Here is a 26,174-nt window from a genome sequence, read left to right as displayed (position 1 = left end):
GTAGGGACCTGGGCTCAGACTGCAGCTCTGTCCCCCAGTACTCTGGGAAGGTGGCTGAGTGGGCCAGCCAAGCCACAGAAATGCTAGAAGGAAAATACCAAGGGTCAAACACCAGCATGGATAAAATGAGAAAAGGAACTCAAATGAAATTCAAATATATTTCACATATATTTTATGTAAATACATATGATTACAGTGGATCAACAAATACATCTATAATTGTTGAAAATGCGACGAAAAATGAAAGAATAAAATGATACAATAAGTAGCATGAAGTAGTAAAGCACAATGGTAAATACTTAGAAGAACAGAAAGAGTCAGAAGTCAGAAAGGGCAAAAATTGCAGCAAAGAACTCCAAATAAATACACCAAGGGAAAACTAGGTCAGAAATCCTAAAATGCACCTGGATTAAACAAAATCTAGAAGACAGCCCAAAAAACTTAAACGTTTGAAAACTTAAACTACACACACACACACACACACACACACACACACACACACACACACACAACCTAAGACTAACAGTAACAGAAAAGACCAAGAGCAAGGAAACCAAAGTGCAGGAACGCATGGGGTGGGAGGCAGGGAGACCCTGGGAGGCAGAGGAGCCACCGCATCACAGTGCAGGAGGCAACCGTGGACTGACTCGGGACTTAGTCTTACAACTCAGAACAGCTACTTAAAAGGGAAGGCAAGACTCTGTTGATGAAAAAGTTTTAGGTAAACAGCTAATAACGACTTCTAATATCAGCTCTTGGAAGAGAAAAGGGCTTAAGGAGAATCATGCAAAATAGAAAGAAACAGATCATCACCAGCTAAATATACGGCAAAGAGGAATTTTCTTCTGTGACGAAGAAGAATGCTTAAATCTATAGGACTTAAGAGAACTTGCCAACAGAAGCCTACAGTTAAATATGTACTTACATATTTGAAAATATATGTAGGCAAACAGTAAAATGACCTCAATGATTAGGCCTGAATCTCTTTTTACTGCCATGAGACTTTTTTGTGTATATTTTTGCTATAAAAATAAAAGGCTTCAAGATACCTATTTCAATAGCTGCTATAAAAACCCTTGCCCTTCATCCCTGTCCTCAGGGCAGCTGTCCCATGAGCTCCCGAAACATGCCTACATGTCTAGAACATGAAGCTACTTCAAACTTCACAGCCACCAGAGGCCTTAGGTCTGCTTTCTCATTTCCTATTACTATTAACACAGTTTTTGGTTTTATTTTCAGGCCTTCAACAAGCAAATATGAAAGGCTTGAGCATTTCAACATGCCACTGTGTGTACGGCTTTATTTTGTTAGTGAAAATAATTGTCACTTCAAGTGTTACTGTTCTAAGACAGGACTTGGTTTTATATAATTGAGTCTAACAGAGCATAATTTCAAGCATTGAGTTGATCAATAGCACCAAAATGTTCACTTACAAAGAGTAGGACAAATACGCACAAAGTACTCACTTCAACAGTCTCAGTTTTTCCCTCATGGGGATGCGATGTTCTTGGGTAGATATCATGAAGATGTGGTGGTGAATCAAAATGTAATCTTTTGAGATTTCTTTTAATAATATCTTTAGAGTTAAATTCATCAAAGTTAGTCCTCCATAGTAAGACCTGTAAAAAATTAATCATGTTGGTAATTATTGACTTGCATGTACAAACAACAGAACTGGTTTTTTAAAGAAATCAATCTGTAGAATTGTCCCTCATAGTAGTCAGAAAGACATGACATATATTTTTTCCAACAATGTTATTACTTCTCATTATTTTTTTTTATGGGGAGGAGGGAGAGATTCGGCACTTTGAATTGCTTTCACGTCCAGTTTAAAATTTGTATTAAGAAAATAACGTATTATCTTAAAATCTTCTTATATTTTCAAAGCCTGAAACCATGTTTTTGGCTTGATAGTTAGTCTACCTTATTCAGTAAATCTGGCTATGAATGACTTTTTTCATTTTAAGTAAATGCAGATTTGCTGTGTAAATAATTTATATTTGCCTTCTTCAAGAAGCTAACATCTGACAGATAGACACAGATAAAAGACTAGTCATATTTCAACTGAAAGTGCCACACCCATGCTGGGCATCTAGGGAGTGTCTCTTACATGTATGATTAAGTATAAAGATAAGCAAAAGAAAATAACTGCTATTTGAATTCCAAAAAGTATCTGAACTGACTCTATTTCAGCTATGAGATAATAGACTTCCTGGCATTAACTTAAAATGCTAATTCATTGATAATCATGTTAACATAAACAAGCTAGCAAGTTGTAAAGATCTTAACTAAGGTCTTGAATTCCTTCAGCCTAACCAAATCAAAGAGGGAGCCGAAAGATTTACAAACCTGTGCATCTGTACCTCCTGATGCAAATAGCTCTCCACCTTTTGAAAATGAAACAGTAAAGACAGGCCCCTAAGAAATAAAGGGAGAGAAAAGAAGAAAGCACTTGATGATATTTTCTCATGGCCAAGGAGACTGTGAGTATTAATTTTTCACCCTAATTATGTACACTATGCAGTAAGTCTGATAGAACACACCCAGATGCTGGCAACTAGTGCAGGCAGAGTAAAGATAATCAAAGAACCATGCCAATTATATTAAAACACATCAAAACTATACTAAATAAAAAGGTAATGCTAATAAAAATAAGATACTCTTTTTTTTCCTTTTATAGAAAAGTTTGTACATGTGTAAGCTGATAAGAATTTCTGTTGAGAATTTCTGGCTTTGGACTCCGTATTCAACAAATCATGAGCAGAAACTGCATGGTAACTGTAGGAGACGGGCAGGAGGCTACAGGACCAAAGGCCATGCCCGTCTCAACCACAGCAGGCCTCACTGAGTCCTCCCTTCATGTGGGCAACAGTGAACTACCAAAAATTCTAAAAGCAGGACACAGACAGGAGGAAAACTGTGACTGGTGAAAATTTAAATCACAATTGTGAGAACAATGAGCTGGAGTAAGAATGAATGGCTGGAGGCCAGTGAGGAAATTATGGCAGTTATCTGGGTTAGAGGCAATGACAACTTGAAATTGAACAATGACAGTGGAGTTGGAGAAGACTACACCTGGCGCAGTCAGAAGGTCCAAAGCCTCGGGGTCAATTTTTCAGTCCATGTAAGGTAATTATTTCTCATCTCAAAAATATTAGTGTAGTCTATTTGTTTTTAGTATGTCCTTAATCTGTACAAGAAAATTTGGGGGAAAGAAAACGTCGTGTATTTTTCAAGTAGATCATACCACAGACTTGGGTAATTACAGCCTCATGAACACCTTCACCTCCAGACTATGAAAATTCCATCTTTGTGTATAGTGTTTCTCTCCTAAAATATTGTGTTTATCTTTTTTTCTATTCTGACTTCTTCCATGGATATTTTATTCCTTGGCCACTTTGACTGGTTGTTTATTCTGCCTAAATCCATGGATACACATATATGTAAGCTGGTTAGTGTCCATTTCTGCTTCACTCCAACACAGCTGCAGAACAAATAATAAGACAAAGCAAGAAGCCAGGCAGGAAATTTGAAGGCAGAAAAAGCCCCTTTTCCCCTGGATCACAAAACACATTCTATTTCCAAATTTAAACAGCTTATACTTGATTAAAAAGAAATACCTACTCTATCTTTAAAAAAATGACGATGCATTCTAAAAAATTTAGAAAAGTCTGAATATAAACCCAGAAAGGAGAAATAGTTTATAGTTTATACACTTGAAAGTTTTTCTTTAGAGCATTATATGCTGATGTGTGTGTTACCTGCCTTCCCCATTGGGTTCTAAACAGAAATAAGACAAAAGAATGTCTTTCTTACAGATAAACCTTTGTACAGAGAAGATGTGGCTTTATCTGCGGACAAATGGGCTTTCTAGGACTGAATCCCAGAATAGGTCAGATTCGAGAACCCAGTCACAGGCAGGACTGGACAAAGGTGGGCCTCACAGAGAAATATTAGAGGAAAATAGTGAGGACAGGCTGCCAAAGTAGAAGTCTCTGGGCTTTACTTATCAAGTTTCCCCTTCTATAGTCACCAATCAGATTAGTGAAAGGAGTGAGGGGATGTAAAAGGCTCAGATGTTAGAGTGAGTGGGACAGGTTCCACATAGCAGAAAGACCAGCAGTAAGAAGAAAACTTACCTCTCACCATCTAACATGTCAAAGCCACACTGCATACTGATGAAGACAGCTGGAAATTAACTTAATGGCCAGTGACAAAAATGGCCATTTTAATGGCCATTGATTTTGGCATGAGTTACAATAAATAATATCTCTAAGAATTTCTAGAGGATAATGATATAGCCTTAGAAGAAAAAAATTTTTATAACAGCAGCAATGTGTGCTATGCTTAGAAAAATAATAAAGTCATATAATAAAATGGACCAAAACTTTAAAATGTGTATTATTTAAAAGCAAAAGTCTTTGAGTTAATACCGTATGTCCTTGAAGTGTATATATGAGCCTTCCTTCTAAGAGATCCAGAATCTTAAGTGTACCATCTGAAGAAGCCGTGATGAGATAGTTACCCGAAGGGTGGAACGACACACAATTAACTCCGCCACTGTGAACTGAATTGCAGAAAATGAAAGCAAAAAGTTCAGAGAACAATTCTTAATTCTAAAGATGTCCCTTTGCCTTTTTAGCAATACTAGGTTGAAAACAGTAATAAATTAGGTGCAATGTATCCACAACACCAAAATTCCATATAGCTCACTAGGACAAATAAAGTTGTATGATGCAAATAGGTTGGCATCATACAACTTAAGCTTCCAGCTAACAAGACAGAATAGCTTTAAGAATGAGAGTGTGCTGTGGAAAGACGATCTTCTTAACCACATAACTATAAAGTCTTCAGACATATTACTAACAGTTGATTACCACTAGCCTTAAACTAAATTTAATAACCAATTAGTGGCTTGGGACTAAGAGGTAAAGAGTATGGAGATATATTTGACAGTGTTGCCAGCTTGAGAATTTACTTCTGGAAACCACCCTCCCAATGGGAGGCAGTATAACACAGCAATCAAGAGGTTTTGCAACATACTTTGTAAACAGAAAGACCCAAGTCAGTTTTACCATTTTTTTAGCAAGTTATTTACCTTTTTTAAGACTCAACTTCCTTATCTTTAAAATAGGGGTAATAATACTACCTCTTAAGGCTGTTATGAGGATTTAGTAGTGTCTGCTACATGGTATTATATTTACTGAGAAAGGGAAATGTGGATTTAACAAATCCAGTAAAAACCAAGAAATCATTTCATCCTCTTTTAGCTTCATACATAGGCACAGTAGGACATTGTTTTCTACCTATTATAGTATCTATGTATGCTCACATAACTCCTTCTATTCAGAATTCAGAGTCAATTTCTATCCTTGACTGGTCATATAATAATGCAGATAGCCAGAAAGTGACAATCTCACAGTGACTTTTTTTTTTTTTTTTTTACAGAAAAGGTCCTGGCATATTTTTAAGTTCCCTCCACCTCCCTCACCACTCTGACACCTATTCCAGCTTTTCGGTCCACGCTGTTGACTGGGGCTAACTGTTCTCTGGTCAAAGGCAGCCCATGACTCTTATTAAGAGGGCCATAAACACGGAGAAGGATACACTGTCAGTTTAAGAGTTTTCCAGAGAAGCCCATGCAACAGCTGCATATTTCTATTATGGAAATTGTTACCTTGATAATGCTGGAGTAATTTGTTCACTCTTATATCCCACAGTTTCACAGTGTGATCAGAACCTGCTGAAGCTATGTATGTACCGTTAGGATTAAAATCCACATAATTTGCAAACCTACGAAGAAAGAATAGGATAGTCTAATATTCTGATTTCTTTACCTTCATTTCTTTATTTAAATTTTAATAGTTAAATGTTTCCTTAGGGTACTAATCCATACAAATGCAAATAGAATAGACTTACCCTATAGAATCAGAGAAGTTACTAACACACTGCTTATTTGTGGTATCCCAAATTTTAATAGTTTTATCCTCACTACATGATACAATTAGTCTTCCATCAGGTGAAAATCTGGAAAGCACAAGAAAGATCATTTTTGTGAAAGGCTCCTGACGCTTCGCACCACCCCTACCCCATCTCACACACACAAGCCGGGCTATACACATGGAACACCAGAGACCAGTTACCGTACCATGCAGCAAAGTCATTCTGCAGCCAACATCTTTCCAAGTAAAAATAAGCACAGCAAAGGACCCCGAGAGACCACAAAAAAGGTCCAAATATACTGGAGACTAACCAAGTTTCTTTTTTCCTTTTATACTTTTATTTAAATAATTTAATTTTGTGGCATTTGCTTGAGGTCTCTGATTCAACTCTGCTGTCCTTCCAAGACAGTACCTGGTTGTGGGTTTTTCTGTGGTTTTTTTTGCTGCCATTTTAGTACCTTTTTTTAGTAAGTATCCTTTATTTCTTCTTTCTATTTTTGTCATTTTCCATGTTATTCATAGAACCCAGAAGAGCCTCTATTACTCACCCTACCAACTCTGTAAAGAAGCTTTTGGAAGAGAAGGATTGGTGTGTTGAGAATTAACATTACATGATATCACCAGGAAGAGAAGCAACGCCCCAAAGTCTGTAATTTCCTGTACTTGAGGAAGCCAGAAAGCTCCCCTGGCCTGAAAAATAGGGTGACTCACTTACAGAGAGCTGAAGTTCCTTCACAGACACACCCATCACCTACAGGTCCAGTTAAAAAACAAATGAGAAAATTCTCAGACATCTTGTCTACTGCTTTTATGCTCTCACTTCCTTTAAGATCCAACCCTAGGTTCTTTATTCCAAGTGCATTTTTAGACTAGACAAGCAGAAGAACAAGAATTAAAAGAAAATTTTAGACTATTAGGAAACTATGAATAGTATCTTTGTTATTAACAATTTTGCAATAACAAAAACCAAAAAAAGATCGATTTGGGTCATAGACTGATGATGTTTCAATTTGTAGTTTCCCACTACGCCCAGATTACTATAAAAGTCATCAATTAAGGGTGTGGATTATAATTGAAGGTTTTTGTTCTTGCTTACTCCATTCCCCTCCCTTCCAGTTCTTAAGGCTAACCTCAAAATAATTCTTCCTGAGAAACTTTGAATCTGGCATTTGTGCATTCACCAAATAAAAAAAAGGACACAGAGGCATAATTCAGTTCTATGCAAAATAATCTTTAAAAATTCAAGAAAATAATCTTGCAAGGAAATATCTTCCATGCTGGGTAGTTCAGCTTGATTTCATAATATAATATTCTATTAATCTTTACATCTAGAAAATATGTGAGAAAGATTCAGATATGAAGAGCAGTATTATAGAAATGCTCCAAATAGATGAAACTTATTTTACATAGACCTTGGGGAACAAAAACATACTCAGTATCCCTATGAAAATAAACTCTGCATAGTAAGTAAGTGCAAAGGAATTAAACTGTGTTTCTTAAAAAGCTATCCTTTAAAAAATTACCTAATGTGAATATTTTAAATGATAAAAATATTTCTAAGAGATGACCTGACTCTTACATTAAGAGAACAATGATGATCATATAACTTCTAACTGGGTTATTAATTTTAAGACTGGTAAGAGGGTATAAAATTTCTACTGAGACATTAACAGATTTCTAACTCTCAAATCAGTGCTACCCAACCACCCTTTAAAACTGTCATAATGTGTCACATCAAGATGGATATTACATTAGTCAATAGTGACTAATGAATCAGCAGACACAGATTGTCTACAAAGTCTGTGGGAAGTTAGCTACTGAGGAAAGTTAAACTACTATTCAATCCCTTAAAATGTATTGGTACTCATTTGAGAAAATGAGGAAACTCTTGAGCTTTCTAGAAAAACTAGCTCACATGTCCTTGAGAGTAGCCAAGTTATAAAACAGGGGTTCTTTAACCAGGACTCTATGGAGCTCCTGAAACTGTATGTAATCTTGTATGTGATACGCAATCACAGAGTTCATTGTCCATTAGAGAATCAAAGGGGACCATGCACCAAGAGAAGTTTTGAAGTGTTTTCATAAGAAGTCAAAATTTTCCTTTGGATATTTCTTTCCTTCCCTTTCTGTCCCTTTCTGCTTCCCTTTCCCCTTCCCCTTTTCTTTCTTCTTTTCTCTTTTTTTCTAACAGGAGAAAAAAAAATTAATTATATATGTGTGGGGAAGCCACAGACATGGGTTCCAAAGACAGTCAGGGAGAATGAGGTCTGTATGTCATCCTGAACCAAGGACAAGGGGCTAGGGGTCGGAGACTTCATAGGAAAAGCGAAGCAATTCACAGGGATAGGAAAGAGTAAATGTTTGGTAAACAAAATACTTGAGATGGGCCACACTGAAACAACAACTGGGTACAGAGCAGAACGTTTACAGACTTTGTCATACTCCTCCCTGTCTCTACCCCTAGGTTGCCCTATGGTATAGCTTTCTGTGGTGACAGCTCACCTCCTGGAGTGGTTCCTCCATCTAAATCCTTTTTATGAAGTTGTGGGGGTCCTTTGGATATTTCTCATTGGATAAATATTCTATAAAAATACATTTGCAGCCCTTGGAGCTCTGAGACCAGAGTGGACCCCATGCCATGTCCCTTTAAGAAACAAAACTTCAGTAAGAGGAACTCTGAAGCCAGCAGCTATTCAATAGAAGGGGGAAGCAGTAAAAAGCAGTAGAAATAAGACTGCTCGTCAGTAGAGAGTCCTGCATTCTAGGGCCAATTCCGCAACAGCCCAGCTATGCAACCTTGTGAAACCCACAGCCACCCTGGCCACTGTTTCCTATTTGTATAATGAGGAGTTTGGATTGCATTCAGACCTAAAACTTTCATAGACTCATTTAAAAAAATGTTGGCAGTCTCAGAGTTTGCTTTGATGGGATTTTGTGTTTACATACTGAAGGTGAAGTTCAAGGCAATAAGCAAAATATTTATGTTTTTTTTAAGTGTTGGTCAGCATTAGAAGAGAGCCCATCTGTTGATTGCAATAACAGGATTATTTCCTGCAATTGCTGAGAGACAAAAAGCAGATGAGAGAGAAAACGATATACGTGTGCCATAGAACATGCTCATTATTTGCTGGGTCACTGACCATTTACATGCTCAGACTTCTTTCCTGGGACCTCCACCTCTAAGTACAACTGTCTACTGGGTGTCTCCTCTTGGACACCCTGAGGCGCCTCCAACTCCCAACTTGTCCAAATCTGAGCTCCCCGTCTTCCTCCCCACATTGCTCCTTCTCCACTGTTACTTTTCTCAGTAAATGGTTTCTCAAGCCAGAAACCTAGGAGTCAAGCTTGATTCCTCTCTCTCCTCCACTCCCCCACATTCCAATCGACTATCAGGCCCTGTCTCTTCAAACCACAGTCGGTCATACTGCTTCCATTCTCCACAAGCAACAAAAGTCATCTTAAATCTTAAATCAATTTTGTCAGATTAAAACCCATTGGTGGTTATGCACTTCCCTTGGGAAAATGTCCCACGGCCTTGCCACACTGTCACCAGGCCCTCCAGGATCAGCCCTGCTGTGTCTTCTCTTCATCACGCTGCTCTTCCCGACACCGCCCCTCTTCTCACAGGTCCCTGGCTCTTGCCTCATGCCTCTCCTCACATGCTGTTCCCTGTGCCACAAACACTGGCTGCTACTCTTTACCTGGCTTAAAATACCTAAGAGGACTTATTTCATCCTCTGAGTCTCCCTCAGTGCAGCCCCTGCAGTAGGTGGGCTCCCCAGCTTGTCTTCTTAGAGTAGCTCATATTCATACTTAAAACCAAGTGCTGTTTGATTCTCTAGAACATAAGCTCCAACAAGAGAGATACTACATCTGTCTTACTCACGTTGTAGCCCCAGGCACAGTGTGTGGCACAGAGTAGGTCCTTAGAACATATTTACGGCATTAAAAAAAAAAAACTTCTTAAGGGAATTGTAACTAACTTAATATTACAGCCAATGAAAGTTGATGTTTAAAATCTTGTGCACTGTGAAGGTCTTAATGCCACTGAACTGTACACTTAAAAATGATTAAAATGGTAAATGTACAGTATATGTATTTTACCACAATAAAAAAAAGTCTTTGCAATTCAGATGGCCAAAGATCACTTGTAACACTACCAACAATTCAAAATTAAAAGCAGATTTTTCCCCTAGAACTTAATGTTGGAAAAGTAATAATGTTGGAAAAGTTGCCTCAATAGACTCTACTTATTTTTGACTGAGGATACCATAAAGAAACATACTTTATCCCACAATATACATTATCTTAAAAAATACAGGGCTACAATAATTTTAACTTTTAGAAAAATTCTCTTGCCACTAAAAGGAGATATTTCTCACCTACATATGTATTTCAAATGATAAACGTTTTCTTTGTTGCTCATTAAAGAAAAAGTGCTTCTTAAAAAAATGGGTAATACAATAAGTAAAAAATGTCAATAATCCCATTACCCAAACAAAATCACACTTAATATGCTGTGTATAATGGGGATTTTAACTTTCATTCAGACATAGATCTTTTATATTACAATTCTAAATTCTCAATTTTGCACTTTCTCCCTACACATAAAAGGCACTTTCATGTCATTACTTGCATATACTCCCCTTTTAAAGGCTACACAACAGTCTAAATTTATTTAACCAGCTTTCTTTACTTGGAAAAACTGGTTCTTTCATATTACACACTAATATAAATTATACTGAATGCAATATCTTGCATACAAAGCTTTTTCCTTTGAATATAAAAGAGTATTTACTTAGGATAAATTTCCAGTTGTGGAATCACTGCAACAAAGACTCCTGATATATTTTGCAGACTGACTTCTAAAAAGACCATGCTAACTTATATTTTAAAAGCATGAATATATTTCCCAACAGATAGCATATTTAAAAAAAATATTTCTGTGAATTAAAATGCATGGTCATAAACAATGGTTAGTCCAGAGAATATAGTTATTTGTCTCTTCTTACATTAATGGGCACCATCTCTGGGCCACTTGGAATGCGTCTAGGCTCCAAAAACAAGCACACATTAAGTACTGGGCACAGAGAAGACATGGATAATTAAGTGCATGGCATACATTTGAAATTCAAACACTAAAGGGAGAAACAATATCTCTGCTGACCCTCTACATTCATTTAAATACACTGTCCAGGCATTGGAAGGAAGAGCACTATCACTTGGACTACTTTTAATGTTTAGTTGTTTAATTCATCTGCAAATTTTGTAAATGTATAGTGTGTAACAAAGATCTAACTTTATACTTTTCAAAATAGAAATCTAATTGTCTTGACTACATATTAAATAGTTCATTTATTTCCTCACTGATTGGAAAGGTCATCTTTATCATAAAACATACATATGGGTCTGCTACTGGGCTTTCTATGACTGATTTTCCTAATCCTGTACTATTATCACCATATTTTAATATCTATGGCTTGATAATGTATACTGAGAGCTGGTTGGACATGTTTCTTCTAATTTTTTTTCTTGTCTATTCTTGCACATTTAATACATGCATATAAATTTTGAAATTGGCTTCTCAGTTTCCACTAAACTCCTTTGGCAGAATTCCCAGTTCCAGAAGGGGGAGTGATAGTTATCAGATTCATTTCTGTACTATAAACAATCATACAGCTAGGCAAAAATACATGAAACACCTGTTCTTAGGCACTGGGTAAGAGGCAGCACAAGGCTGTAAATCTTGAGAGACAGAAAACAAATGAGATGAACACCAAACCCATCCCAGATTTCTACCTGGGAGCATTTTCCAAATTATGGCCCTGCAAGGCAGCAGTGGTCTCACTGGCAGAGGAAACAAAAGTCAGAATTCAGAACTGCTAAAGGGCAATTAAAAATAGAATTTGGGGGACAGGGTACAAGACCCTTGAGTCTTTGATCGGATACAAAGCTGCTTATGTGCAGGGCAACAGGGTTGGCAGAGGACGACAACTGGAAGACAGAGCGGAATGAAGATCACATAGGGTACACAGCAGAGAGATGCTGAAGTTCCGAGCAGACTTTGCTGAACAGTCCAGACACAAATATGACAAAAATATCAATCCGCAGATCCACAGAGTTTAGTGAGCAAAGTAAGAAAAATATACAAAAACCACATTTAGGTTCATCATGGTTAAAATGCTAACAACAAAACACTAAGAAAAAAGAGCAGCAAAGATAAAAAGCCAGATTACATTTTATGGGGCCCTAGAAAGGCCACTGGCATGATAGTGTAAGAATCAGGGCTATTTTAGATCCACCTAAAAATTCTAAATCCAAGCCTCAAGAGAATCTAGCTGAGCCAGCAGAAAGTTTATTGCTTACCAGAACAAAACTCAACACCTTTTAGAATATGATAGAGTAATCCATATTCTCAAGCACTCAGCAATGTTGGGGCCTATAATAAAAACAACACAAGACATACAATGAAACAGAAAGTCTTGACCCAGATATGACAGATATTAGAATCAGCAAACAAAACCTTTAAAACAGTTAATATTAATATGTTCAGGACTTAGAGGAAAAGGTGGGCACAATGAGCATATAAATGTGGAATCTCACCAGAGAAATGGATAAGCTTACAGTAGATGGGACATTGCCGCAACAAAAACACCAGTGAAGTTGAAGACAGGTGCACAGAAATTATGCAAATTGAAGCACAAAGAGAAAAAAAGTTTAAGAAAATGTACAAAGCCTCAATACACTATGGAACACTATCAAATGGTCAAACAGGTGGATCTGGAGTCCAAGAAAGAGATGAGAAAGAAATTAAGGTATAAAAAATATGAAGACAAAATTTTTCCAAATATGACAAAAATATCAGTCCATAGATCCACACACTTCAATGAACCACAAGAAAAACATATGAAAACCATATCTAGGCTCATTGAGGTTAAACTGCTAAAAACAGAAGATTAAGGAAAAAAATAAGAGCAGCAAAGAAAAAAAAATGCCATCAAAAATTAAGGGAAAAACAATAAAAATGGCTGCTGCCTTCACATAAATAAATGCAGACCAGAAGACAATGAAACGACATTCCCTAAGTGCTAAAAGAAAAAGCAGCTATTGAACTAGAATTTGACTTATCAGCAGAATTATCCTTTAAAAAGGATAAACAAAAAGAGAGGATTCATCACCAGAAGACCTGAACTACAAAAGATAGTAAATGAAGTTTTATAGATTAGGGGGAAAAAAAATACCTAAAAGATATTTTAGGGTGAGGGAAACATGCATCTATACACAGGACTAGATGCTGAAAAAGGGTAAATATAAAAGACTTTCTGTTTTTATTTTCTTTAAAAGAAAATGGAAGCTTAATGTATTGTGGGCTTACACCATATGTAGAAGTACAATTGTCAAGAGCTGGGGAAAGGCAGATATATTTTTGTAAGCTCTAAAGGAGCTTTTATAAGTTCCAACATCACATAAAATGCCATGAAATTAATTCAAAAGTAGACTGTGATATGTTAAGGATGCGCAGTAAACTGTGATATGTTAAGGATGCGCAGTATAACCTCTAGAGGTACCACTAAAGCAAACAAGACAAAAAGTACGCTAAAAAGCCAACAGAGCGTACTTTTTGGGATATCAAGAAATACAATGGGATACCAAGAAATACATGATTAATCCAAAAGTAAAGGAGGAAAAAGAAAGAAACAAACAGGATAAACAGAAAGCAAAGAGGAAGATGGTGGCCTTAAACTTGATCATAGGACAAGTTACATAAATTTAGATGGACTAGCACTCCAATTAAAAGGTAGAAATTTTCAGACCCAAGTCCTTGGAAATAAAGTCACCCTCTGATAATTAAATACATAAATACATTCAATGGATGGTAGTAGTTACCTTAAGCAGCAACTCCAAATGTGTGTAAATGTGTGAAATGACTTTTGAATACAACCTAAAGGTTAACTCCAGTATAATTCCTAGAAGAAAAAGCTGGAAAGTGAGGGTAGTTAATAGCTGACATTAAGACACTTTATGTTTATTAACCTATTTAATTTGCAGTCTGTATGAGGAAGGTACCCCTTTGCACCCATTTTATAGAGAAGCAAACCAAGGCCCAGAGAGAGAATTCGTTTCCAGGATCACCTGCTAGTGAGCCCATGCTGTATCTCTGCTGAAACTAGTCAGCTGCACTGCCCCACCTGAAAGATACTGTGTCAATCAACAGAGAAGAGGTGCCCAGCAGCAGCAAGAGCAGTCAGTGTGTCTTCTGCCTGGCCAGGGGAGAGAGTACCCGACCAGCTGATCATACAGTTTCCCAGACATGTATGTATCATGGCAGAGACGGTCCATCTCACTATCCTAACCTGAAAAAACTACCCCTCAACTTTTGAACAAACTCTCTCGCTTTAGCTCCAGGGCCCATTAAGCTCTTATTCTGACTTTGTCAGCAAAAGAGGAAGGCCCTGACTGAGGCATGCAAATGTTCCAGTCCCTTTGAAAGGTACTGTTGTCATTGTAAATAAGTAAGTTAGCGTCGGGTTTACATTTCAGTCTCCCCTATATTTATTAAACATGATTCAGTTTCCTCTGAGCATTCTCACCTCTGTGTAAAGAGTGGAAACATTACCTCTGATCCTTCAGACCTTTACAAAGTCTTAGGATGACCCAAGCAAGGCTAGGTTCTCACAGGAAGTTCCACAAACACTTGAGAGTCCGGACCTGAGCAGTCAACTGGCCCCCTCTACTCTCTTGTTGTTTAACTGCAATAATTAACTGCAAAATAAGTGAAGAAAAAAGATTCTAATAAATGCATGAGAAAAAACCTCTAAGCATGTGGTAGATAGAGCACACACATGGAAAGCTGCCAAGATGAAATTCTTATTCATTAAATTTAACCAATTTATCAAAGGGCATTCCTCTAGAGAGGCAGCTGCATAGCTGCACATGAATCACTCACTCCAAACAGTAAGAAAACCAACTGATTAAAAAAAAAAAAAACTCTCAGAACTGCAAGGTACCAGCAAGATAAAGGCATTCCAGTAAGACCAAAGACCAGTTGTGCTGAGTATAAAAGTCATCTGAGCCGGGATTGGCCAAAACAGAGAGTGGGGATGCCACACATAAACATTCCCATGCATGATATGCATGTGTAGTACTCCTGAATTTGATACAAAAAAATCCACAGGAATGACTCATTCCTGAAGAAGCCCATGCAAACTCCCACCAAAGCTACCTGCACATTAGGGGTCAACTTTTCATTGATCCATTCGACCCACTTTTTGCACATCTTTGAGCCTTCTCCACCCCATAACTAATACCCTACAGTGCTTCTCACACTCCATCTGATTCTCACACTCTTCCCATACCTGCCTTACCAGCACCCTCACTTTAGTCAGTGTCATCTTAGCAGAGGCATCTTCCCTGACCTCCCAACCCTATCACTCTCTACCTTGCTACCCTACCGTATTTTTTTGCAGAGCACAAAAGTACTTTATCACTTAAGTATTTGTTTATTGTCTGTCTCCCTTTGGTAGAAAGAGATCCATGAGAGTAGGAATTTTGTTTTGTTTTCTGCAGTGTCTACAGAATTTAGAATAGTGCCTGGCAAGAGAATACAATATGAACAAAATACTTATAATTCAAAGTCTAACAGGCAAGAGAGGCTGAGAAACAGGCCTCATAAACAGAGCAATGTGATAGCATAAAGCAGTCATAATAAGTTCAGCCTGGGAAAGTCAGAAACACTTTTTAGAGGAAGAGGTGCAGAGCAGGATTGTGAAGAGAAGGCGGAATCAGGGGCGTTTCAGGCACTGCAGGCAGCAAGCAGAAAAAACAGGACATAACAGAGTATGACATGCTTGGTGGACCCTGTGTCACCGCAGCAAGGTGAATGGGACACAGTGGGACAGAAAGGGACCAAAGAGAAGGTGTGGTAGGAAGAGCAGATAAGCTGGGCAAGGAGTCACTGAGTGGTTTTAACCTGAGGGACAGTCCAACCAGATTTGAATTTCACAAAGGTCTCTTTGGAGTCAGTAGGCCAGTGAGGGAAGGGGCAGTGAGGCAAAGCTGTAGTCAGGGCAAACATTTAGGAGATTACTGCAAAAGTTTCTACAGGGGCCGTGGTGCTAGAAACAAAGGCAGTGGCATCCGGAATGAAGATAAAGCAGGCGTCTTGAGTGCACACCACTGGGGGTGAGGATCACTCCCACTTTTCCCCAACTGCCTCACTGTCACTTCCTATGGAAAGTGCCTTTTAAATAAAAAATGGAAGGAATTTTTTAAGGCTCATGTTTCACACACCCACACATACCCACATCCACTCCTTCACACACTAATAATTCCAGGTCTGACTGTATCTAGAAAACACTCCATGTAACTAGATGGTGCTGGGTTCGTCTTCATCTCACAGCTCTCAGGTCATACGGGCGTATCCTCTCAGGTCAGTTCTTTGCCTGTGGTGTACCTCACCGGCTGCAGGTTTAAATAAGCCCAAAAGTAGGAATCCCAGGGCAAAGGCCTGCGGTTCCAACCAGACTCACTAACTTCTCGAGCAGGGAGCCACATGCCCACCGCTGGGCGGGGAGAGGCTGGCTGCTCCAGCACACAGGTAGCCTGCAGGCACCATTGCCAGAAAATAGAAATGGCTGCGGGGCAGGCAGAAGGGCCGTGGTCCACCATCACTTCCTCCTCTCACACTGAGGAGGGAGAAGGTTTTTGGTGGCTCTTCCCAGTTCCTGAGTTTCTCCTTAACTGATGTTGCACCAGGAGGAATGGCCACTAAGACATCACTAATTCCAAACACAGCAAATGTTTCTCTCATCTTCACAGCAGTCCACAGTGAGAAGCCTCATTACCCTCCCTCCCCACAGAGGCAGAGCTGGGCACTAAATGGCTCCAGAGCAACCAGGTGGTACAGGCAGGCATATGAATCCAGGGCTGCAGAGCCACACTGGTACAGCAGACTAATGAGTGAAGGAAAGCTCAGAAATGATCAGCTTCCTCGGCAGGCCCTCCAATGTCTCCACATTACCTGTAGGGTGAAGTCCAAAGGCTCATATCATCCAGGCCGCTGAGCCTCCCTACTTCCCCTCCCACCTCGCCCCACTGGAGTCCCCACTGTGCCTGGCCAGGGGCAGTAGTTTCCACCCTCGGGGCACACCACATCTTTCGGCCAAGCACTTACGCCTGCTGATTCCCTCTGTGATTCCTTTGCCACCTGCTTCCTGACTGACAATGCTGCTGCCGCCTCCGCCTCCCCTTCCCCTTCCTCAGTTCGGGGCCTGGAATGTCTTCATTGACTTTTCCTCACACCAGTCTAGTTCAGCACCCCAGACCCCCTTACAATCTGGTATATCATTTTATAATTCTTTGGTATCTTTTTTTTTTGAACTATTGAACTGTAAAAGCTCCTTGAGGCTAAGACTGTATCTTTCTTTCTAGGTATTTAACACCCAGCACAGACATGGTAGAGAGAGGGGGGCTATGCTTACTAAAGGAATATTTCAAAGACCAAAATTTCACATTATTGGTGACCTTTCAATGTTTCATTAAGTTCTCCTGTCTTACCTTAGTGTTACCTTTACATTATACACAGATGATATTTAATATAAGGTCAAGGAGTAGAATTTAATATAGGAAAAATTCTCTTATTTGAACAGCTTGATAGGATTCCTTCTTGTTGTTAGAAAATGAAAATGTTAGCCACCACCATTTCATTAATACCTTGGCTGCAGGAAACAGGCTGAACATCAGGCCAGATGTGCACTAATCAAAGTTACATGGTTCTAGACAGAATTGTCTCCTCATTCTCTCCAACAGCTGATATATGCATGGATATGACCATGTATATATTAATAACCAGTTATTACATTCTTCTAGGAAGGAAAGAGGCACACAGGACACACCGGATAAACAGTAGCTACTATTATTAGTCAGAATGTACATGGAACATTCTGTCTTGATTAAATTAATAGTCAATATTTTAAATGATGATGAGTGCCCTGTTGAAGGTACCAAAATGAGTCTCTTTGCCAAACAATACCCAGAGTTGGCACACAGTGGGAGCTAAGTGACCATTTCCAGGACCCAACCTGGTCACCTGCATCTCCGCCTGTTCTCCAGGCCTGACCCACTAGATGACAGATCTCTACAGCATCCTATTTACAAAATCATTTCACAAATAAATACAAATGATTTGACCAGCTTCTTGGGACCATCACACACGTCACCTCCTTAGGTGGAAAAAAGATTATCAAATCAAGGCCCAGAATATCTTTAAACAGGAATGAGATGCTCAGTGATGGTGATGAGGATGATGACTGAGACTGGCCTGGTGATCGCTCTGCGGGAGACACGAATCTATGCGCTCTCTGTCTGCTCATTTAAATACCGTGACGACCTATGTGGCAGGTTACTATTGTCATCATCCTAACTTGGCAGTTAAGAAGATTTAGGAACTAAGAAGTCAGGTAACTTTCCAAAAGGTCACACAGCTGGTAAATGGCAGGGCTGACATTTTAACTCATATATTTAGGTCTCAAGTCCATGTTCTTAAGGACATAGGTATAAGGCATATAGAGAAATAGTCATGGGATGGCCAGAGGCTAAAGTAACAGAGATCTTTAGAAAAAAAAAACAACACTATTGACTAAAAGTATGACCTGTGTCTATCTTTTTTATTCTTCTCAACTCATTACCGTAGACTGTAACCAACATCTCCTGAGCAATAACATCCCAGTGAGAGCACAGCAACAGTTAAGAGATGGGCTGGAAGGAGAGACAGAGCTGGGCTCACATCCCCACTCCACGACATCCACACTGTTTCAAACAATGGGCATAAAGCTGGGTGGCTGCAGTTCATAGTTCTTCCCCCAGTGACCTCATCTGTACCAGTCCCTTCTTCTAAGAACTGTCCTTTCCCTCCACCACCAGAACACACAGCTGCTATGACCCACCTCTCTGGCCAGGGTACCTGGTCTCAGGCAGGTGTCTGGCTAAATGGAGACAACCACGGTCCCTCCCTGCCTGGTGAGGGCATGGCCATAGGGCCCCCACTGAGGGTCTCCCCTGGTACTTTCCTAACCAGAACTAGGACACACTTTTCTTTTCTGGTCACAAAGCTGTGAGGACTTTAGCCTAGAGCAGGCAGTGGCCTCAGTACCAGGACATTTGAGAGGATGAAGCTGGCACAGAGAGTGGCCTAGAGAGGCTCAGAACATTGGAGTCCCTGGTTCTAGCCTCCTCCTCCCCACTCCAAGGTCATCCAACACCATTTATGCACCTTGAGAGGAGATAAAAGAATTTCTGTGGGTTTCCATCACTTTCAACTGGAGAGTTCTACTTTTAACTCTGAAATTCAGTTGCCTTATCTGCAAAATGGGGAAAATAAAACAGCAGCCCTTCCCTCTCTGGGCAGTTCTGATGGGGAAACAAGATACATACGTTAACTATTTTCACAATGTATCTTAGGAATAGAAAGGCCTCCATGGGCTGTTAGCTTACAGTTAATGAACACCTACAATAACCTTTGTCCCAACAGCCTGTTGCCAAAAATTATGGAGTCATTCTTGGTTCCCCCTCCCTCTATATCCAGTATGGCAGCAAGTACTGATGGCTGTAATTGCAAACTACATCTAGAACCCAACCACTTCTTGAAATCTCCACTGCCACCACGCTGCTCCACACTGGGGTGTGAACGGCATAGCAGCCTCCTAACACCTCTTTGCTGCTGCTTTGACTTCTGACTGACCTTCTCCGCACTGCACTCAGAGTCATCCTATTAAATGGAAGTCGCGGCGATGAACGTGCTCCAGTGGCATCTCACCCCACTCCGGTGTGCGTCGGGGCCCTTCCCGACCTCCCCCAGCCTCCCGCTGCTTCTCCACGCTCTGCTCCGCACCAGCCTCTGGTCCTCAGCCAGCCATCAGGCTCCCATCCCCGGGCTTCCACCTTTACTTACTTCGTCCGGGACATTCTTTTCCCAAACTCTCTTCCTTCCTCTAGGTCTCTGCTCAAAGGCCACCCTCTTTGTGAGGCAGCTGCTCAACACCTGGGTTAAAATTGCAGTGCCCACCCCCTTCAATCCAGCTGTTTTTCTCCATAGCACATACCACCATCTGACCTATCATATTTATTTTCCTGTTTACTTATGGTCTGTCTCCTCCTCTCTCTCCCTAAGCTTCATGAGGGCAGGGTTTTTCTGCTTTGTTTACTATTGTTCCCAGCACATAGCAGGCACACATAAATATTTGCTGAATGAGTGAATGAACAAATGAATTTGTCCTCAATCCCCTTTTCGGGGGGCTGGGCATGGAGGGGAAGAACTATAGCAGGAAAAAAATGTGGAAATATCATTGTGAAACTTTGCACTTACTTGGCACAGTGAACCCAGTGTGTATGTCGGTACAAGGAATATGAGAAGCGCTGGCAAAACATGTTCCATACTTTGATGGATTTGTCTTCAGAAGCTGTAGCCAGAAACTGGCCATCAGCTGAAAAGTCCACACTTCGAACAGGAGCTGTATGAGCTTTAAATTCAGAGGACTTCCCTCTCCTGGAAATAAACAGTTTAATATTTATAACATTTAATCATAATATCTAGTCAGTATACAGACTTTGAAATATATTAAATGGTTTGACTCTTTTAAAAACTAACAAAAGTGTGAAAAGGCTCTTACTCTTTCAAGCTGGTTTTGTTAAAGTCACAACTGACACATAACAAGAAAGACCCTGGTGGTCCCTACCCTGAAACACACATACTGTTTTTGTTCTAATTGGAAGCCAGGGAAATAATACTTTGAACAAATCTCTACCATGCATTTGAAGATCTTGTTTCTCTAGAAACAGCAATATATAGTTTAAAGAACCTGCAACTTGGAAATGCTAACACTGATTAAATAAATAGCTTCAAGGAACCGTTTTCGAACTGGGGCCACGTGGAGTTGTGTGGACTGGCAGTCTCGGGGAGAATGTCCCGCATCACTGCCTCTAAGCTGAATGTCACTAGGTGATCTGACTTCCCTGTTTTCGCCTACCAGTAAAGAGAACTGAGACCCCCGGGGTGTATGTGAAGCCTTGCTTGTCCCTAAGCCCAATCTGAACCTCACAAGTGAAATAAATGATAAGAACTACTTGAGTTCTTAACACCTTGAAATCTCAGAGCCATTTTTTTTCTTGGCTAGGGTGGGATAAAGAGACTAGGAAAAAAAAGATGGAGAAAATAATGGGTAGCATTAAAAGAGAAGCAGAGATAACATTTTAAAATAGGTGCAGAACTAGCCAGTACTGGAGTCAAAAGTGACATTTGAGTAACTCCATTCGGGACTTGGGAACACTGACCCAGCATTCCCGAGTTCCCAGGGCACTTCCACTTAATACCACATTCAGACTTGGCAGTTTTCCCATTCAGAACGTCATATTTAGTCAGGGGATACCCTATGGGGAAAATGACCTCATCTGTTTGAAAAAGATCAGGCAACAGAATTAGCAGAAGCCTGGAAGTCACACTCAACTTCCTTCCCTCTCCCCATTCTCTTCCCACCGTACTATAGGTCAACAAACCTATTTAATGATAGTGATATCACTATCACTTACTAAATATTTTTTGAACCCCTCTACCCCAGTTACACTTGCATTAAGGCAGATACACTCTCAATACCCTTCACCTACATTATTGCAAAAGCCTCTTAGCTGCTGTCCCTGCTCTAATCTTTATCCCCCTCCAGTCACTTACATACTGTGCTTATTACCTTGCTAAAAGTTTTAACTCCAAGCAGGTAAATCCCAGTGTAAACATGTCACTAGCTGCCCTCCAAGAAAAGAAACAATGCTCAATCCCTTCAGCGAGGCTTTCTGCCACCACACTAGACTCTGTACCCTAGAACAGTTAAGTGCTTCAAGTGCACCTCTGGCCTTGTAGGTACTTTCTCAGCCAAGACCACTTCCCCCACCGCCCTTGATCAATCCAGACAGGCTTAATTGCTCCCTATCAGCTACACCTATTTCACTTACATTATGCAGTTTTTTTTAATAGACTTGATTCTCTCCTATTAAGCAGTAAGTTTTCGGAGGACAGGAATGATGGTTTGTTCATCTAAGACCAGCATCTAGCATAAATGTCAGGCATATAAAAAGAGCCCAAAACAGTTTGCTGAATTGCACTGGGAAGAATCAGTACCTAGAGGTTCTTGGCTCTGTCGCAGCTTATCCTTCCAGGGGCCTGTAGATGGCAAAGGCGACTTTCTCATAACTCTCCATCACCCGACTTATCACACCAGAAATAACAAAATCAATACTAAAAAAAAATAGGTGGGAGCATGCAGGGCCTACTTCAGTGAGGATTCAAGAGAAAGTTCTATGAGTTACAAGCCAGGAATTGGCCTGCACTTAAATATAAGGCCTAGAGAAAAAAAAGAAAAGACTTGGCATCTGTGATGACCCGGAAGCCAAGAGACAATACCACCAATATCTGTGCTCATCTTTAGTTCTACACTCCGCACTCCAGCAGAGTATCTGCTTTCCATCTTTCTGAAGCCAGGCGGGCCTAACTACTGGATCCGGTCTCAACAGGAAGCATGTTAAGAAAAAAGATAGGAGTGCCTTATGTTTATCTTGCTGGCGCTAAACAGGTTTCCTCCCCTTGCCGGAATATAGGCTCTCTGCCTCCGGTGTATTTACCTGCCCTTTCTGCCCAAATTCTCTTGCCTGCCCACTGTGATGACCTCTAGGCCAGACCTGCTTCCCTATCTGCTCCTACTGTTCTTTCCTGGCTTTCCAGTCCCGAGCTGCAGAGTCTGTCTGCAAACGTGGCTGCCCACAATTCCCCTCTTGCCTGTACACACTCTCCACTCCTCCCCACAGGAGGTAGAAGCTGCCTATTTCTCTTCTGTTTGAAGTGGAACTGATGTTATGACTTCCTCTGGCCAAAAGAATGTGGCAGAAGTGACACTGCAAGTTTCAGGTCTATCCCTTAAAAGGTTTAGCAACTTCTGCTTTTACTGTCCTAGACCCCAACTACCAGGTTGTAGATCCTTTTCCTGCTGGAGAGAGGGCATACGGAGAACCGAGGTGCCCCAGCCAATAATCAACACCCAGGCCCCGGTACATGAGTGAGGTGCTGGACCTGCCCGCCCAGCTGCCAACTTAGTGGGACTCTATGAGTAACAGCAAACCTCAAATGGGACAGAAGAATCACCTAATCCACAAAATTGTGAGAAATGATAGTGTATTAAGCTACTAAGTTTGGAGAACTACTATATAGCAATAGATAACTGATACATCAGTTTCCTTCCAATGGCCATGATCCCATACTGTCCTGGCCCCACTGTGATAGGATTTGGAAAGGGGAACTAGAGACATCCACACAAGCCTGCCTGTCAGGCTTAGATTAGCCAGTGCAAATGAATGATTCAGTATGCATTTAGCTCATCTGCTCTTGTACAGTTTGCTCACTGAGATTTCCTTGAATTACTAACAGCAGAATGAGGCCATGCTGTGCTGAAGATAGTAAAGCCATTAGTCCTAAATTCCCAAAGTTAAGGATTTTTGAAAATGTGTTCCCTTTTGGACCCCAAACCAGTCTCTCTCCCTTAGAATTCCATCTATACTGCCATCCACAGTGTCATTATAAAATGTCACTTCTCTTCAAAAGTTTTTACTACCATCAGAATAACATATTCAGATTTCTCAGCCTGGAGTTTCCCCTGGGTGGTGGCAGAAAAAAGTGTCCACTGGCAGGAAAATGCCCTGTGAACTTTTTCATTCAAGAATGCCTGAGCCTGTTCAGGCACATACCACAAATCAAATCCCATCACGATCGTCAAGGGAAATACTCAAATTCTTAGTCTCTGAAGTATTTAGGGTGAAAAATGATATGATATGTGAGATTTGTTCTAAAAATATTCCAGCAAGAACAGTGGGGAGGAGAATAGACCAAATTGACAGAATACTGATAACTGATGAATATGCTTGATGGGTATAAGAGAAGAAAGTTGTGCTATTTATTCTATTTTTAACATATGTTTGAAATTGTATATAATTAAGAGTTTTAAAACTTCTAAAAAATCATGGCTTAATAATTGTTTAACATAGTTGGCCTACCAGCTAGGGTTTGAAAAGCTTCTTATAGAGAGATTTGTTGTAACAGGATAGGACCTTATACAATTGCAGTGATTTATATACATTTGTCAGAAATGTTCTTTAACAAGAATATTCTGGAGCCCAATAATGAATAATAGGCAGCAAAGAGTAATTCTGGCACAGGGGTTTTTAATAGAAATCCAAAGACCCTGAAAGGATCCATGAATGCATGACAGTAGGTTAATCAACTCTCAGGTTACACATGCAGATGGATATCCTGGGAATACAGTCTAAAGCGTACATCAGATTTATAAAGGGACTGACAACCATCACCCTACCTACCCCCCACAACAAAACAAAAAAAAGCTTAAGACATATCAAGCATATTTCCAATCAAATAATATCAAATAGTTTGACATTATCACAAGGGCAGGACACCTCGTATGTGACTCAGACTAAATACAGTACAGGTAACTGGGGAGTTCAGGAATTCCTGAAAAGTGCTTTAGTAACAGCTGGGCTCCAGTTTTCTTTCACGTTTTTAAATCCAGAGCATATCAGGTGGTTATTTCTCTTACTTATCAGGAATCCAGAGTCTAATGGTTCTGTCTCGTGAAGCAGATGCCAACAAATTTCCAACTGGAGAAAACTGCACGCTGGTTACGACGTCTTTGTGACTCACATATCTGAAGGCTCTAGCCTGTGGCTTCAAATTCCATAGCATGAGAAACGTATCCCAAGAGGCAGTAGCTATCAAAATATAGGAGAACAGCACCATGTTTGTTAAAAAGCTAGCATACACATGTCTCATGACAATGGGCAGCATATTATATAAGATGACCAGGTATCAGAAGGGCTAGAAGTTTTAAGGCTGATCATGTAATGGCAAAAATACTTTTAATGAAACCCAAGTTACATCACTAATATGCAAGGCTGGCTGTGTCCTATGTAACCACACAGCAGGATTACTCGCCCCCATATTCGGTTACAGCTCAATGACTAGTTCCTAGAAGGAGGCAGCACAATACAGCAGAGAACACAGGACTAGGGGTCAGTTCTGTTTCTGCCCTCAGGGTGACTGGGAAAGTTAAACTTCACCTTTGTGTCATGAGAACTCTTCCTGAGAGGGCTGGATGAGATGGTTATTAAAAACTATGTATGTGGGGATAATCTCACAGAAAAGTTATAGAGTAGTATAAAGAACAATAATATACCCTTTACCAGATCCACCTGTTGTTAATATTTGCGAAATTTGGGTTGTAATTTGCTCTCGCACACATTGTCTCTCTCTCTGTACAAGCATGCATTCATGGACACACACAATTTTTTCCTGAACTGTGTATGTAAGTAAATACATCATCATAGCACCTTTATTCCTAAATACTTCAGTGTGTTTTTCTAAGAATAAAGATATTTTTTATCTCAAGAAAGCACAATATTGTAGAACAAACAGTTCATCACTAATGTCACACATGTTCAGAGGAGTTTTATAATATTGCTCATTCTTACTGTTATATACAGTCACTGGTCCTTTCTGAGGAACACCTGTGAGCAGAGGCGGGGGCCATGAGGAGTGGCCCAGGCTCTGATGTGGAGAAGGGGCGCTCCAGGCAGAAGGAGCCCCACGTCCAAGGGCCTGAGGCAGTGAAGCACTTGGTAGACCAAGGACCGGTAAGGAGAGCAGCATGTGCACAGGGGAGGGGAAAGAGAGAACAGCCGGACGGAAGCTGGGCAGGAGGGGATGCCAGGTGAGGAGCCGTGGTGAGGGGCAGGTATTTTATTCTAAGTGCAGTGAGAAACCTCTGAATGATCTGAACAGCAGGGTCTCATAATCTAAGAAAATTGTCACTCTGACAATAAGAAAAGGACAGTCTTTTCTAAATATGACGTTGGGTCAATTGGATATTTATAAGGAAAAAAATGTCTCTTGATTCCTACATTTTATACTAAACACAAAAATAATTCCATATGGATTTCAGATTTAAATGTGATGGTAAAGCAATAAGTTTTTACAAGAGAACATAGGAAAATATCTTCATGGCCACTGTTAGGATAAGCAAAGATTGCTTAAACAGGACATAAAAAAACTAAATTACTAAAATCACTAAAGGAAAAGGAGGATAATTTATACTACACTAAAATAAATAAATTTCATTCATTGAAAGA

At 40.0% G+C, this 26,174-nt stretch overlaps 1 protein-coding gene across 6 annotated transcripts in view; it reads right to left on the bottom strand.

The window, feature by feature from the left end:
* The window catches only part of POC1B (POC1 centriolar protein B), an 81,923-nt gene that overhangs the window by 37,090 nt on the left and 18,659 nt on the right, over positions 1 to 26,174 (bottom strand). For all 6 annotated transcript variants that reach the window (XR_005025778.2, XM_036890098.2, XM_036890097.2 and 3 more), the window contains 7 exons: positions 24,587 to 24,758; positions 20,305 to 20,484; positions 5,920 to 6,027; positions 5,678 to 5,793; positions 4,434 to 4,567; positions 2,350 to 2,418; positions 1,467 to 1,619 (listed from right to left, as the gene is read on the bottom strand). Coding sequence is in view for 5 of the 6 variants with exons in the window: in XM_036890098.2 (XP_036745993.1) it covers positions 1,467 to 1,619; positions 2,350 to 2,418; positions 4,434 to 4,567; positions 5,678 to 5,793; positions 5,920 to 6,027; positions 20,305 to 20,484; positions 24,587 to 24,758 (932 nt within the window). In the remaining variant the exon portion in view is untranslated. The remainder of the gene's footprint in view (positions 1 to 1,466; positions 1,620 to 2,349; positions 2,419 to 4,433; positions 4,568 to 5,677; positions 5,794 to 5,919; positions 6,028 to 20,304; positions 20,485 to 24,586; positions 24,759 to 26,174) is intronic.

The sequence above is a fragment of the Manis pentadactyla genome, chromosome 10 (genome assembly GCF_030020395.1).
Source record: "Manis pentadactyla isolate mManPen7 chromosome 10, mManPen7.hap1, whole genome shotgun sequence".
Lineage (NCBI taxonomy): Eukaryota > Metazoa > Chordata > Mammalia > Pholidota > Manidae > Manis > Manis pentadactyla.
This window is presented reverse-complemented; position numbering and strand designations above follow the sequence as displayed.